Consider the following 14,686-nt stretch of genomic DNA (forward strand, 5'->3'; position numbering starts at 1 on the left):
TCAGGTGTACAGCAAAGTGAATCAGTTATATCTATATATACATTCTTTTTCAGATTCTTTTCCATTATAGCTGATTACAAGATATTGAATATAGTTCCCTGTGCTATACAATAGGTCCTTGTTGTCTTATCTATTTTATGTATAATAGTGTGTATCTGTTAATCCCAAACTCCCAATTTATCCCTCCCCGCTTTTCCACTTTGGTAACCATAAGCTTGTTTTCTATGTCTGTGAGTTTGTTTCTGTTCATTTGTGCCATTTTTTAAGATTCCACATATGTGATATCACATGACTCAGTTACTCATTACTTAATTGCTTTTCATCGATTAATCTGTACCATTTCTAATCCCCTTCTGCGTATTCTTTTCAATGCATTTCTTTCGTATATTCTCTTCGTGTGTCAGGATGATCTGTGCATGCTGTAACTGGGTTTTGTTTTGTTTTGTTTGGATCATGTGCAGAAGAGGCTTATTAAGTGTGTGCTTGATCGGTGGACCACAAGGGGCCATCCCAACCTCTGAATTTGCAGATGAGCCCTGGCACAGCTGCTGACTGGTATGTCAGCCTGGTAATGAGGAAAAGCAAGAGATGGAATTAATTTGCGGAGTTAAATTAGCCTGCGAAAGTGGTTCAGGGTACTGAGGTGGGAAAAGCAGTTCACTTTGTAAATGTAAACGGTCTCTCCCCAGAAGAGGTTTTGGGCGTACCTTCTGCAGGTGACAGGGAAGCATAATTAACCTTGTCTGTTATGAGCAGCTGCAATGTAGGCTGCAGTGCTGGGCCTCAACGTCAAGGTTGTACCCCCAAAAGAAACATTCACAGTGACAACCACGGCCCCTCTGGAAGCTTTGACAGAAGTGCTACTGTCGTTCTTCACAATGTAAAAGTCTCTTTGTATTTCTGCAGATGCAGAAGCACTTCAAACTATAAACTGCTGATCTATATAGAGAGGGTAATATATCATTTATTATACAAACCAGGATCCTTGTGAGAGTAGAATAATAAGTTTACATTGATCTATAAGGGACTCAACCCAAGACCCGACCCACAAAAACTAAGACCTATATCCCTTATCTAAGGAACCTTGAATTTGCCTTTTAATGGTTCTTCCTTCCTTTCCTTCTTTCTCTTTCTTTCTTTCTTGTTCTTTCTTCCTTCCGTCCTTCCTTTCTATTACTTTTTAAAATCTTTTTTATAACAAGGTATTAAAAATATATCAGGGTCAGATTTTCAACATATATCCAATGAATATTTCTTAGGTGCTGGGCATTACCTTCCCAAAGTTTACAGCTGTGAGGGAGAAAATGTCACTAATCAAATTATTATAAGTCAATAAACGATTAGAAGCTGTAACAGTCTCAAAGAAGGAAAAGGATAAGGTGTCAGGAAAGCAAAAGAGCAGAGGAACCTGATTAAACCTGGGAAATCCAGGAAAGGTTTTCCCGAAGAACTTTCTTTAGAACTGAGATCCGAAGGATAAATGGCGCAGTGTGGGCACAGGGACACGGTATGTGCAAAGGCCCTGAGGCAGGAGGGCGCACACTCTGTTCTAAGAACACTACGTGTGAGCAAGCAGAACTAAGCCTTCCTCTTCCAGTCTAGTACAGGTATCCCCCGCTTTTTGTAAGTTCGCTTTACGCCACCTCATTTTTTTACGAAAGACCTCCCTTAGTACATGTTTTTGCTAACTGAAAGAAATCCGAAAATTTTTTCTGCTTCTAAAAGGCTAAAAGTGAAAAGAGCATTCAGCGTTCGTTTTGCAGTGAGTTATACAGCCAGCGCACACCCCAAGCAATGAGAGTAGCATCACCAAGCTCCCTCCCCAGGAACTATACCCAGTATCTCAGCATCAAGCTGCCATAGCTTTGAATTAGGACCACCTGTGTCTTATATTGATGTATTTTTTTGCATCCTTAGGTAACTGCCTCTTTGCTTTATACCATTTCCGTTTAGGAAAGATCTCGTAGGACCACTCTACTTTCAGATAGAGGGGAAACCTGTCCTCAGGCTAAGAGACCACATGGGACCTTGAGAAAGCTGCCAGCCTTCCCCCTTCTACATCATGAGTAAAGAGCTCTAAAGACTTACCATGTTCGTCAATAAAGACATGCATCGCATCCACAGACATCTCGTCTTGCACAGATGTTTCAGGTCCACTGATGACTTGCAGCACAGAACTATCTTGCTGGGAAGTTACCCTGTAGATTATCTGCCTTTGTCTATTGCCCTGGAAACTTAACATACATAAACATTTCAAAAGCCATGTGGAATGCCTCCTTACCCTTAAGAAAGCATTAAAAGAAGCAGCCAGTAAATGAGGCTGCACCAGCATGAAGCTATAGACGTAAGTTATCCTTACAGGGTCGGGATCTTGGCAGGCTCAGTGAGCCCGGGGCTGGTGCTGGTGTGCTCTTGACTTTGCACGTCCGGTTTTCCTTGCTTGGCGTTGGGTCCGCTGGGTTTCTCACTCTCTAGGATTTCCTCCTTTTTCTCCTGGGAATGGTTATCTGAAAAACATTGCTTTATGTGTTAACATAATATTAAATAAGAAATTAAGGTGAAAATACTCGGAAACAAGTTACCAAAACTGAAGCAAGAATAGATAGAAAATCGAAATAACTCCTATGAATTCAGAATAACTACATCTAAAATAAATTAAATACATTTTATTTAGATAAATTTTCATTTTACTAATTATGGAAGTACCTAAATATTTTTGATAAACGGAAGTGTGTATGTGTCAGAGACATGTTATTTAGACATCTACAAACACCATCACTTTACATATGCATTCCAGGACTCCCTTGTAACACTCCAGTGACCACTGGCTTACCCAGCTGAAAATCACCCTTTTGGCTAACTTAGTCCTGAAAGGTTCATAACTCATACATGAACAGCATCGATGAAAATAATGGCAAAAATACCCTGGTGATTTTGGAGTAAAGTTTCATTTTGCATTTTAAAACCTTATCAGTCTTTCCTTCTCACTCATTCTCAAAATCTAAATTTTCAAGCTGAAGGTAGAATTGGCCTCTTCATAAAGTAGGTGCTCATTAAGTAGAGCTGACTTTGAACCACACCTTGGCACTATTGGAGGATTCAATGAGATACTATGCTTACGCCTTACCCTGAGAATATTTTAAGATGAATTAGAATTCCAAGATCAATAGGTATATATCGGGTTTTTGAATTTTTAGAATCCTCTTTAAATAATGGACCAGAACAAGGGTCTTAGTTTACACCATTATGCAAAGTGGAATGACCCCTGAGGGTCAGCCGTCCTTATCTAAAGACACACCCAATGGCCACTTTTAAGGTCACAATGTCCTCTGTATTCCCATGGCCAAAGATACCAATAGCTATCTTCTCCTGCATAAACTTTTGCCTGAGAGAAGAACACGATTGAGTGGTTTGAACCTACAGGCTCTTTCAAGACATGCCATTCAGAAAGCCCACCAAGATCTGTCTCAAAAGGTGAAGTGGGGTCTAAATCACATCATCATGTATACAACAAAGATTTTCATCCTTGGACTTGAAGTACTTAGAGAAACACTGCTGGCTTCCAAGTGAGTCCTGAAGATAAATATTCCCAGTGCATCTGTGAAACGATTAGAATTTCTTTGGTACAAAAATGTTTGCCTTTCAATTTGACAGCTTGTCAGGATAGAAGTTTTCACAGTTTTCAAGAAACACATTTGTGAGAAAGTGCTATCATAACAAACAGCTTTAGCCAGTGATCACGTCACGTAAAAACTGCAGGGAGGCATGTTTAGACAGCTCTACCTTCTGACACTACATGTATGTGGACCCATCCATTCGCTTCGCTTTTAATACCTTAGTCTCTCCTTCCCTTAAATGGGCACATTACATATGTCAACCTATGGGTTATTTTTTTCTTCTTCCCTTTAAAAATACACGTTGATAGGAATTCTCTGTTTCTAAAAATAATACACACGAATGCCATGTAATTTAAAACTAGAGAAAAGGAAAAAAATCTTAAATTACTCTTAACCCCACCATGCTGTTACAGGAGCCAATATGATACATATCACACCAGTATTTTTTTCTAGGCATCATTTTTTTTTTCAAAACTTAAGTCATAATCCAGATGTTGATTTATAACAGTTCTATTTGACTTAAAGTATTGTAAATATTTAATGACATTAGACATTCTCCTACATCATCTACATCATCTAAAAATGGAAGTTATATAATATTACATTAATATAATTTACTAAACTAAATAGAACAGTTAGAAAACAAATGTTTTATAGCTGTTCTATTTATCTTAAAGTATTATAAATATTTACATGAGATATTCTTCTACATTAACCAAAAATTGAAGTATATACTACATTTAAAAGTATAATTTATTAAACTAGACCCCTACTGTTATAAATTTAGGGTCTTTCAATTTGTCTATACTCCAGATAATTCTTCAATAACCATCTTCACGTGCATCATGATTATCTTCTTAGAAAGTCTAGAAGAAACTGAATATACAAATGGATAATAGCCAGACAATATATATAAATACAGAACTCTGACCTACAATCTACAGCAACCAGCCCAGAAAACCAACCCATAATCTACAGTAACCAGCCAAGAAACCAATACACTATACAAGTCAGACTTGCAGGAAATCAGACCACTATTTCTAGCAAATAGCTCAGAAAGCCAAATAATAACGCCTATAACAATCAGTCCCAAATGGCCAGGACTTGAATAATAACAGAGCTTCCCTAATTTTTGCCCCTGCTTCCAACCAGAGAAATCCAACCAATCAGAAGGAGCCAAATACGCTCCCCTAACCAATAGCATAGGGTGCTCTAATTACCCCACCTCCAGCTTCCCCAGGCCAACAGCCTGCAATCACACCCAAAGCCTTCCTTTCTTCCACTACAAAGCTTTCCCACTCCTCTGCCTGCCTTGGAGTCGCTGCCAAAATGCTGGTGGCTGACTCTCGCTGTAGCAAGCTCTGAATGATAGCCTTACTACTTCTCATTTGAGCAGTCTTTGTTTATTTCCACAAAGTAAAATAAAGCTGTATCAAAAGAAAACAAAGACATGGCTTTAAAGACTGTTGATAAAGGGTGTGGTTTTCCATAACCTCAAATTCTAGAATATCCCCAAGACCTAAAGATAATTTAAAGGCCTTTGTGGAGATGACCTGGGTTGGAAATAAGAGCACCATAGAGGGCTTCCCTGGTGGCACAGTGGTTAAGAATCCACCTGTCAACACAGGGGACACAGGTTCGAGCCCTGGCCCAGAAAGATCCCACATGCTGCGGAGCAACTAAGCCCGTGCGCAACAACTACTGAGCCCACGTGCCACAACTACTGAGCCCATGCACCTAGAGCCCATGCTCCGCAACAAGAGAAGCCACTGCAATGAGAAGCCCGCGCACCAAAGCCAAGAGTAGCCCCCGCTCACCGTAACTAGAGAAAGCCCGCACACAGCAACAAAGACCCAATGTAGCCAAAAATAAATAAATAAATTTATTTTAAAAAAAAAAAAAAAGAGTACCATAGAGATACCTGGACAACCACATGTAAAAGAAAAAGATTAGAACATTTCTTCACACCATATGCAAAAATGAGCTCAAAATGGATTAAAGACCTAAATGTAAGATCAAAAAACAAAATACTCCCAGAAGAAAACATAGGCAGAACACTTTGACATAAATCATAGTATTATTGTTTGCATCTGTTTCCTAAGGCAAAGTAAACAAAAGCAAAAACAAACAAATGGAACTAATTAAACTTAAAAGCTTTTGTACAGCAAAGGAAACCACTGTCAAAACAAACAGACAACCTAATGATTGGGAGAAAATATTTGCAAACAATATGACCAATAAGGAGTTAATATCCAAAATATATAAACAGTTCATACAAATCAATATCAAGAAAACAAATCAACCCAATTCAAAAAATGGGCAGAAGACATGAATAGACATTTTTCTAAAGAAGACATAAAGATGGCCAACAGGCACATGAAAAGACGCTCAACATTGCTGATCATCAGAGAAATGCAAATCAAAACCACAATTAGACGTTACCTCACACCTGTCATAATGGCTATCATCAAAAAGTCTACAGATAATACATGTTGTTGAGGATATGGAGAAAAGGGAACCCTAGTAATTGTTGGTGGGAATGTAAACTGGTACAGCCACTATGGAGAACAGTATGGAAATTCCTCAAAAAACTGAAAATAGAACCACCATATGATCCAGCAATCCCACTCCTGGGTATATACCTGAAGAAAACGAAAACACTAATTTGAAAAGGTATTCACAGCATCAGTGTCTACAATAGTCAAGATATGTAAGCAACCTAAGTGTCCATCAACAGGTGAATGGATAAAGAAGATGTGGTACAGCTATTTACAATGGAATACTACTCAGCCATAAAAAGGAATGAACTTTTGCCATTTGCAACAAAATGGATGGACTTGTAGTTATTATGCTTAGTGAAATAAGTCAGACAGAGAAAGACAAATACTGTATGTTATCACATATATGTGGAATCTAAAAAATAAAACTAGTGAATGTAACAAAACAGAAACAGACTCACAGATATAGAGAACAAACTAGCGGTTACCAGTGGGGAGAGGGAAGGGGGGAGGGGCAAGACAGGAGGTTAAGAGGTACAAACTACTATGTTTAAAATAAATAAGCTACAAGGATGTATTGTAAAGCACAGGGAATATAGCCAATATTTTATAATAACTTTAAATGAAGTACAATCTTTAAAAATTGTAAATCACTGTTAGATACCGGAAATAAATATAATATTGTAAATCAACTATATTTCAACTAAAAAAAAATAGGAAGCAGGAGAGTAATTCCCAGGACAATAAGAAGAGCAAATGTTTGGTAATTTTAAAAAATTAAATGAAAAAAAAAACTCTGTCCCTGCCTGGAATAGGTATATGATCCAGTCCAACTCCTCCCTCCCTGTTGTACCTGCAAGTTCCCGACAACCAAGCCTGTTCCTTTCCATAGAAAACCTCATAGCATCCACATCTCTTTGCACACCCCCTAGGTTTCCAACTCAACCCTGTTCTGATTGAACGTGGCTGGCTGAAAAGTTTAAGAGCAGAAACTTAAGTAGACAGACCAAATAAACTTCACATATAGCCTGAGGGGAAACTCAGAATAGAAGGCTGAAATGGATCAAGTAGCAAGACTTTTCACATATTTTCTTACTTGAATCATCACAGTAAATCTGTAAGGTATTATTATTCCTGCTTTACTGAAGCTACTGTGACTCAGATGGATATGGTGAGTTGTCCAAGCTCACCCCGCTGGAGGGCAAAACCAAAATTTGGCCCTGGGCTGTCAAGTTCCAAACCCAGAGGTCTGTCCTCCCCACACACAGCTTCCCAGAAAGAAACACATCACCCAGATCAGCATTACCTAATACAGTAGCCAGTAGCCACATGTGGCTACTCAAATGAAGTAAAATTCAATAAAATTAAAAATTCCATTTCTCAGCTGTACAATCCCCATTTCAAGTATTGAATAGCTACACGTGGCCAGTGCCTGCTGTCCTGGATGGCAGATACGGGATAATTCCATCACTGCAGAAAGCTCTATTAGACAGTGCTGGTCAAGATGCGTGAATCTTTATATTAGATGGTGAGAATCCAAATCTTGTATCAGAAAGTGTCTAGTATCTCCAAGTAACCAATGCTTTCTTGTACTGCATGTGTCTGTTATAAAGAATCTTTCCTGTTCTTGTTACTCCATACGCAAAATCTTGGATACACAGACATAGTAACACGGAGAATGCATTCACGTTACATAACTTAAATATTCAGACTTAATGAATTTTTAGGCAAGATTGGACTGACCCACAAGCAGGGCAAGCCTTTTGGCAGAGCACCAGAAAGACAAAAGAGAAAAGAGCAAATCGCTGGGAGCTGCCTGCATAGAGCCAAAGGGTCCCCCTGACTGGCCCAAAGAGCAGAGAACAGGTGGCAGCAAAGGGACAATCATAGCACGAAGATATTCTACTGCCATGTGAACTACAACTTCCTGTAAACAATCCTACCATATAGATACACTCTCAGAGATCTAGGCAGAAATGATGTACTCAAAAATCAAAGAAGTATGGACATTTAAAGTTAAAAGACTTTGGGACTTCCCTGGTGGCGTAGTGGTTAAGAATGCGCCTGCCGATGCAGGGGACACGGGTTCGAGCCCTGGTCCAGGAAGATCCCACATGCCGTGGAACAACTAAGCCTGCGCGCCACAACTAGTGAGCCCAAGTGCCACAACTACTGAAGCCCGCGCGCCTAGAGCCCGTGCTCCGCAACAAGAGAAGCCACCGCAGTGAGAAGCCTGTGCACTGTAATGAAGAGTAGTCCCCGCTTGCTGCAACTAGAGAAAGCCCGCATGCAGCAACGAAGACCCAACGCAGCCAAAAATAAAATTAATTAATTAAAAATAAATAAATAAAGTTAAAAAACTTTGTAAAAACTCTAGTCCATGAGACTTCCCTGGCAGTCCAGTGGTTAGGACTCAGCGCTTTCACTGCCTTGGCCCCAGGTTCAATCCCTGGTCGGTGAACTAATATTCCACAACCCATGTGGAGTGGCCACACACACACACACACACACACAAAATAACAACTCTAGTCCAGTAACATCCTTTGCCAGGGAGGAAACTGAGCCCAGAGATATTAAGAGAATGAATCTTCTATTCATACAGGAAATATAGTTTATTATTTATGAGTGTTGACTCTGTAGCCAGACTGCCTGGAATCAAAGCTGAGTTGTAGACTTACTAGGCTAACTTGGGAAAAGTAGTGAAAACCAGCTGCAAAAAAGGAATGATAACAGGACCCATAACACAAGGTTACATGAAGACTAAATGAGTGAAAATGAGACTAACTGTATAATATATTGCTCAAACTGGGAACCCTTTTGAGAGTGAAAGGCAGCGTTATTAATAATTATGTTGGCAAAACGCATGTTAATGAGGGCCTTTTTGGACAAACCACCACGGATGGTCACCCGTGTTAATATCTAAAGTCCTTAGGATGGTGCCGGCGTAAATTAAGAGCTGTGTGTTTGTTATAATTATGTTTACAACTTGGGGTAATTAGAGAATTCAGCACAGAGGATTATATAATGGAATTCAACAGAAAAGTGGATTCCTTTCACAGAAATTTGCTTTACAATCAGCTTTCCCAGAATGCATCTATTCTATTTTTTTCATACCTTTACTTTTTAATTTATTTTTTTTAAAGTCTCATTGAATTTGTTACAATATTGCTTCTGTTTTATGTTTTGGTATTTTTGGCCACGAGTCACGTGGGATCTTAGCTCCCCAACCAGGGATCGAACGTGCACCCCCTGCATTGGGAGGTGAAGTCTCAACCACTGGACCACCAGGAAAGTTCCGCATCTATTCTATTAAGGAAGAGCTACCTTCAGGGATCTTGTCACCATGGTAAAATATAACTGCTCATTTCCTTAGAAGTAAACATTCTTGCCTAGGGAAGCCAAATCTTCATTACTATGCCTTAAATTTCCTGGTGGAATAAGCCAGGTTTAATCCATGCTCATCACACAGCTTAGTTTTGATACACTCAGCAAATATCAGTGACGACACCAAGCACCCAACAATTACACAACACTTATCCCACCGTTTGCAAAATCAAATCACAGAAGCCCGCACCTCCAGGAAGCCCGCTGTCTTTGCTCTGCTCTGCCGGCTCATTCTTTTGGTTGGATACCACCACCTTGGAAGTATTCATTGATTCTAACAGGGAGACAAATTCCAGGAAGTTGGATTCATTTGGTATTTGTCCTTCCTTGGCCTCCAGGTCAGATTTGGAAGTTGGCATTGTTTGTTCTTTATCGTTAATAACTTCTGCGGAACTTTTGCTCAAGAAGACGTCTGTCCCGCTGTCTACACTGAGGACTTGGGAGTGTCTCTTTTCCTGGCTGGTTCTACAAGATGATGGGTCAAGGTTAGCCTGGACTTCCATGCCCCCCTCAGACTTGGAGACCACATCAGGCGTGGGTGATGGGGTTGTACAGGGGTCTCCTGGGGAAGGACTGTGGTCCTGTGTGGCATCGCCCCCGTCCCCAGATTCATAGCCAGAACATGGATTGGAAGACGCCTCCATCGTCAATCTCTCCGGCGTCCTGTCACTTCCATTGCCTTCGGGACACACCATGCCTCCTCCACCCTCAGACAGCTCAAGGGTGATGATGGGAATTCTCATCTGTTTCTCAGGACCAGCGGCCCCTGGGGGAACTGGCGCGGCATCACACGTGAATCCGGTTGCCTCAGTACCAACCACCTTCAGGTGAAGAGAACTTTCCAAGTCTGTCATGGAGTTGGGGGTACTGCTCATGGTGATGACAATCTTAATGGGCTCGTGCAGACTCAGCAGGTCTCCAGGTTGAGAAGTATCTATAAGAGTGACAGCGACCTCATTATCTGAGTCATCCACCTCCTGGTTCAAGGGTGGGTCCACCTGCTGGGAAACCTGCTCCCGCCCAGGTTTGGCGATGACGGTGTTACACTGAGGGCAGCTACTGCTCAGGCCGTCCTGAGGCGACTTGCTTTGCAACTGTTCCCTGATGGAGGCAAAATTCCCAGGTTCTGGAATCGGGACGGAATTCTCACTCCCCCAAGGCTGGAAAGAAACATCTGTCTCCAGTAAGTCGTATTGAGACAAAGACAGGTAGGGCACCTTCTCCACAGCTTCTTTGTCCACCAAGCCACCCTCGGATCTGTGGCAGAAGGGGGGCTGCCCCTGGTCCCCTTTTTCCTTCCCTTTATCACTGATGCAAGTTTCTGCCACGACTGGTTTCACTGGTATTGCTGACGTGGTCATGGTTTCCGGCATGTGCCCTTTAGAAGCAGGTAAGCTTTCCGTTTTCATCCCAGGTGCTGTAGATGACACTGGTGCTACGGGTTGGTCATCTGACACAATGACACCTGAAATCAACAACAACAGCAACTTGATTCACATCCAGAATGGATGAATAATGTCATGGAGCAAGACCAAATAATAACAAACTAAAAATAACACCAGCAACAAATGTGATTACATGCTTAGTCTAAAAATAGCACCTCCACTGTGAAATTGTTCTTGAAATCTCTATATTTAAAAAATAATTCAGGCTTGTAGCTTTCCCTCTTTTGTGGGCTTGGGAGGCAGACTAGTATGATTTAAACAACATATTTGCAATCAGAAAGGTCCTGGCTCTGCTATTCACTAGCTACGTTATATTGGGCAAGTTACTTAATCCTTCTAAACCAAGGCAGGGAGGGTCCAAAATATTGATATACAAGGCTTGACAAGCAAAAGCAGCTTGGATTTTATGCTAAGAATAATGTGAACTCAGCAGAAGTTTTTCAATGCAGAGAAAGGAAGGGGTTCATTCAGGCCTCCAAAAGTTCTTTTCTAAGTCTTCTGAAGACAATCAAAAGACAATAAAATGGGAGGAGGAACCAAGATGGCGGAGTAGAAGGACGTGCTCTCACTCCCTCTCGCGAGAACACCAGAATCACAACTAACTGCTGGACAATCATCGACAGGAAGACACTGGAACTCACCAAAAAAGATACCCCACATCCAAAGACAAAGGAGAAGCCACAATGAGAAGGTAGGAGGGGCGCAATCACAGTAAAACCAAATTCCATAACTGCTGGGTGGGTGACTCACAGACTGGCGAACACTTATACCACAGAAGTCCACCCACTGGAGTGAAGGTTCTGAGCCCCACGTCAGGCTTCACAACCTGGGGGCCCGGCAACAGGAGGAGGAATTCCTAGAGAATCAGACTTTGAAGCCTAGTGGGAATTGATTGCAGGACTTCGACAGGACTGGGGGAAATAGAGACTCCACTCTTGGAGGGCACACACAAAGTAGTGTGCACAGCAGGACCCAGGGGAAGGAGCAGTGACCCCATAGGAGACTGAACCAGACCCACCTGCTAGTGCTGGAGGGTCTCCTGCAGAGGCGGGGGGTGGCTCTGTTTCACCGTGGGGACAAGGACAGTGGCAGCAGAACTTCTGGGAGGTACTCCTTGGCGAGAGCCCTCCCAGAGTCTGTCATTAGCCCCACCAAAGAGCCCAGGTAGGCTCCAGTGTTGGGTTGCCTCAGGCAAAACAACCAACAGGGAGGGAACCCAGCCCCACCCATCAACAGTCAAGTGGATTAAAGTTTTACTGAGCTCTGCACACCACAGCAACAGTCAGCTCTACTCACCACCAGAGCCTCTCATCAAGCCTCTTAGATAGCCTCATCCACCAGAGGGCAGACAGCAGAAGCAAGAAAAACTACAGTCCTGCAGCCTGTGGAACAAAAACCACATTCACAGAAAGATAGACAAGATGAAAGGCAGAGGGCTATGTACCAGATGAAGGAACAAGATAAAACCCCAGAGAAACAACTAAATGAACTGCAGATAGGCAACCTTCCAGAAAAAGAATTCAGAATAATGATAGTGAAGATGATCCAGGACCTCGGAAAAACAATGGAGGCAAAGATCGAGAAGATGCAAGAAATGTTTAACAAAGACCTAGAAGAATTAAAGAACAAACAAACAGAGATGAACAATACAATAACTGAAATGAAAAATACACTAGAAGGAATCAATAGCAGAATACCTGAGGCAGAAGAACGGATAAGTGACCTGGAAGACAGAATGGTGGAATTCACTGCTGCGGAACAGACTAAAGAAAAAAGAATGAAAAGAAATGAAGACAGCCTGAGAGACCTCTGGGACAACATTAAATGCAACAACATTCGCATTATAGGGGTCCCAGAAGGAGAAGAGAGAGAGAAAGGACCTGAGAAAATATTTGAAGAGATTATAGTCAAAAACTTCCCTAACATGGGAAAGGAAATAGCCACCCAAGTCCAGGAAGCGCAGAGAGTCCCATACAGGATAAAACCAAGGAGAAACACGCCAAGACACATATTAATCAGACTGGCAAAAATTAAAGACAAAGAAAAATTACTGAAAGCAGCAAGGGAAAAACGACAAATAACATACAAGGAACTCCCATAAGGTTAACAGCTGATTTCCCAGCAGAAACTCTACAAGCCAGAAGGGAGTGGCATGATATACTTAAAGTGATGAAAGGGAAGAACCTACAACCAAGATTACTCTACCCAGCAAGGATCTCATTCAGATTCGATGGTGAAATCAAAAGCTTTACAGACAAGCAAAAGCTAAGAGAATTCAGCACCACCAAACCAGGTCTACAACAAATGTTAAAGGAACTTCTCTAAGTGTGAAACACAAGAGAAGAAAAGAATCTACAAAAACAAACACAAAACAATTAAGAAAATGGTAACAGGAACATACATATCGATAATTACCTTAAACGTGAATGGATTAAATGCTCCAACCAAAAGACACATGCTTGCTGAATGGATACAAAAACAAGACCCATATATATGCTGTCTACAAGAAACCCATTTCAGACCTAGGGACACATACAGACTGAAAGTGAGGGGATGGAAAAAGATATTCCATGCAAATGGAAATCAAAAGAAAGCTGGAGTAGCTATACTCATATCAGATAAAATAGACTTTAAAATAAAGAATGTTACAAGAAACAAGGAAGGACACTACATGATGATTAAGGGATCAATCCAAGAAGAAGATATAACTATTATAAATATATATGCACCCAACATAGGAGCACCTCAATACATAAGGCAACTGCTAATAGCTATAAAAGAGGAAATCGACAGTAACACAATAATAGTGGGGGACTTTAATACCTCACTTACACCAATGGACAGATCATACAAAATGAAAATAAAAAAGGAAGCAAGTTTTAAAAGACACAATAGACCAGATAGATTAAATTGATATTTGTAGGACATTCCATCCAAAAACAGCAGATTACACTTTCTTCTCAAATGCGCACGGAACATTCTCCAGGATAGATCACATCTTGGGTCACAAATCAAGCCTCAGTAAATTTAAGAAAATCGAAATCATATCAAGCATCTTTTCTGACCACAACACTATGAGATTAGAAATGAATTACAGGGAAAAAAACATAAAAATCACAAACACATGGAGGCTAAACAATATGTTACTACATAACCAAGAGATCACTGAAGAAATCAAAGAGGAAATCAAAAAATACCTAGAGAAAAATGACAATGAAAACACGATGATCCAAACCCTATGGGATGCAGCAAAAGCAGTTCTAAGAGGGAAGTTCATAGCTATACAAGCCTATCTAAAGAAACAAGAAAAATCTCAAGTAATCAATCTAACCTTACACCTAAAGGAACGAGAAAGAAGAACAAACAAAACCCAAAGTTAGCAGAAGAAAAGAAATCATAAAGATCAGAGCAGAAATAAATGAAATAGAAACAAAGAAAACAATAGCAAAGATCAATACAACTAAAAACTGGTTCTTTGAGGAGATAAACAAAATTGATAAACCATTAGGCAGACTCATCAAGAAAAAGAGGGAGAGGACTCAAATCAATAAAATTAGAAATGAAAAAGAAGTTACAACAGACACCGCAGAAATACAAAGCATCCTAAGAGACAACTACAAGCAGCTCTATGCCAATAAAATGGACAAACTGGAAGAAATGGACAAATTCTTAGAAAGGTATAACCTTCCAAGACTGAACCAGGAAGAAATAGAAAATATGAAAAGACCAATCACAAGTAATG

The 14,686-nt window shown here is 40.7% G+C and overlaps 1 protein-coding gene across 1 annotated transcript in view; it reads right to left on the minus strand.

Annotated features, from left to right (window-relative positions):
* PCNX2 (pecanex 2) overlaps positions 1–14,686 on the minus strand; it is a 278,141-nt gene that overhangs the window by 239,346 nt on the left and 24,109 nt on the right. Inside the window, exons 5-7 of the mRNA XM_029200853.1 lie at positions 9,690–10,964; positions 2,360–2,507; positions 2,089–2,234 (exon numbers count right to left, since the gene is read on the minus strand). Of these exons, the coding sequence (XP_029056686.1) occupies positions 2,089–2,234; positions 2,360–2,507; positions 9,690–10,964 (1,569 nt within the window). The remainder of the gene's footprint in view (positions 1–2,088; positions 2,235–2,359; positions 2,508–9,689; positions 10,965–14,686) is intronic.

This window comes from Monodon monoceros, unplaced genomic scaffold, assembly GCF_005190385.1.
Source record: "Monodon monoceros isolate NGI ecotype Baffin Bay Population unplaced genomic scaffold, NGI_Narwhal_1 Super_Scaffold_4, whole genome shotgun sequence".
Classification (NCBI taxonomy): domain Eukaryota; kingdom Metazoa; phylum Chordata; class Mammalia; order Artiodactyla; family Monodontidae; genus Monodon; species Monodon monoceros.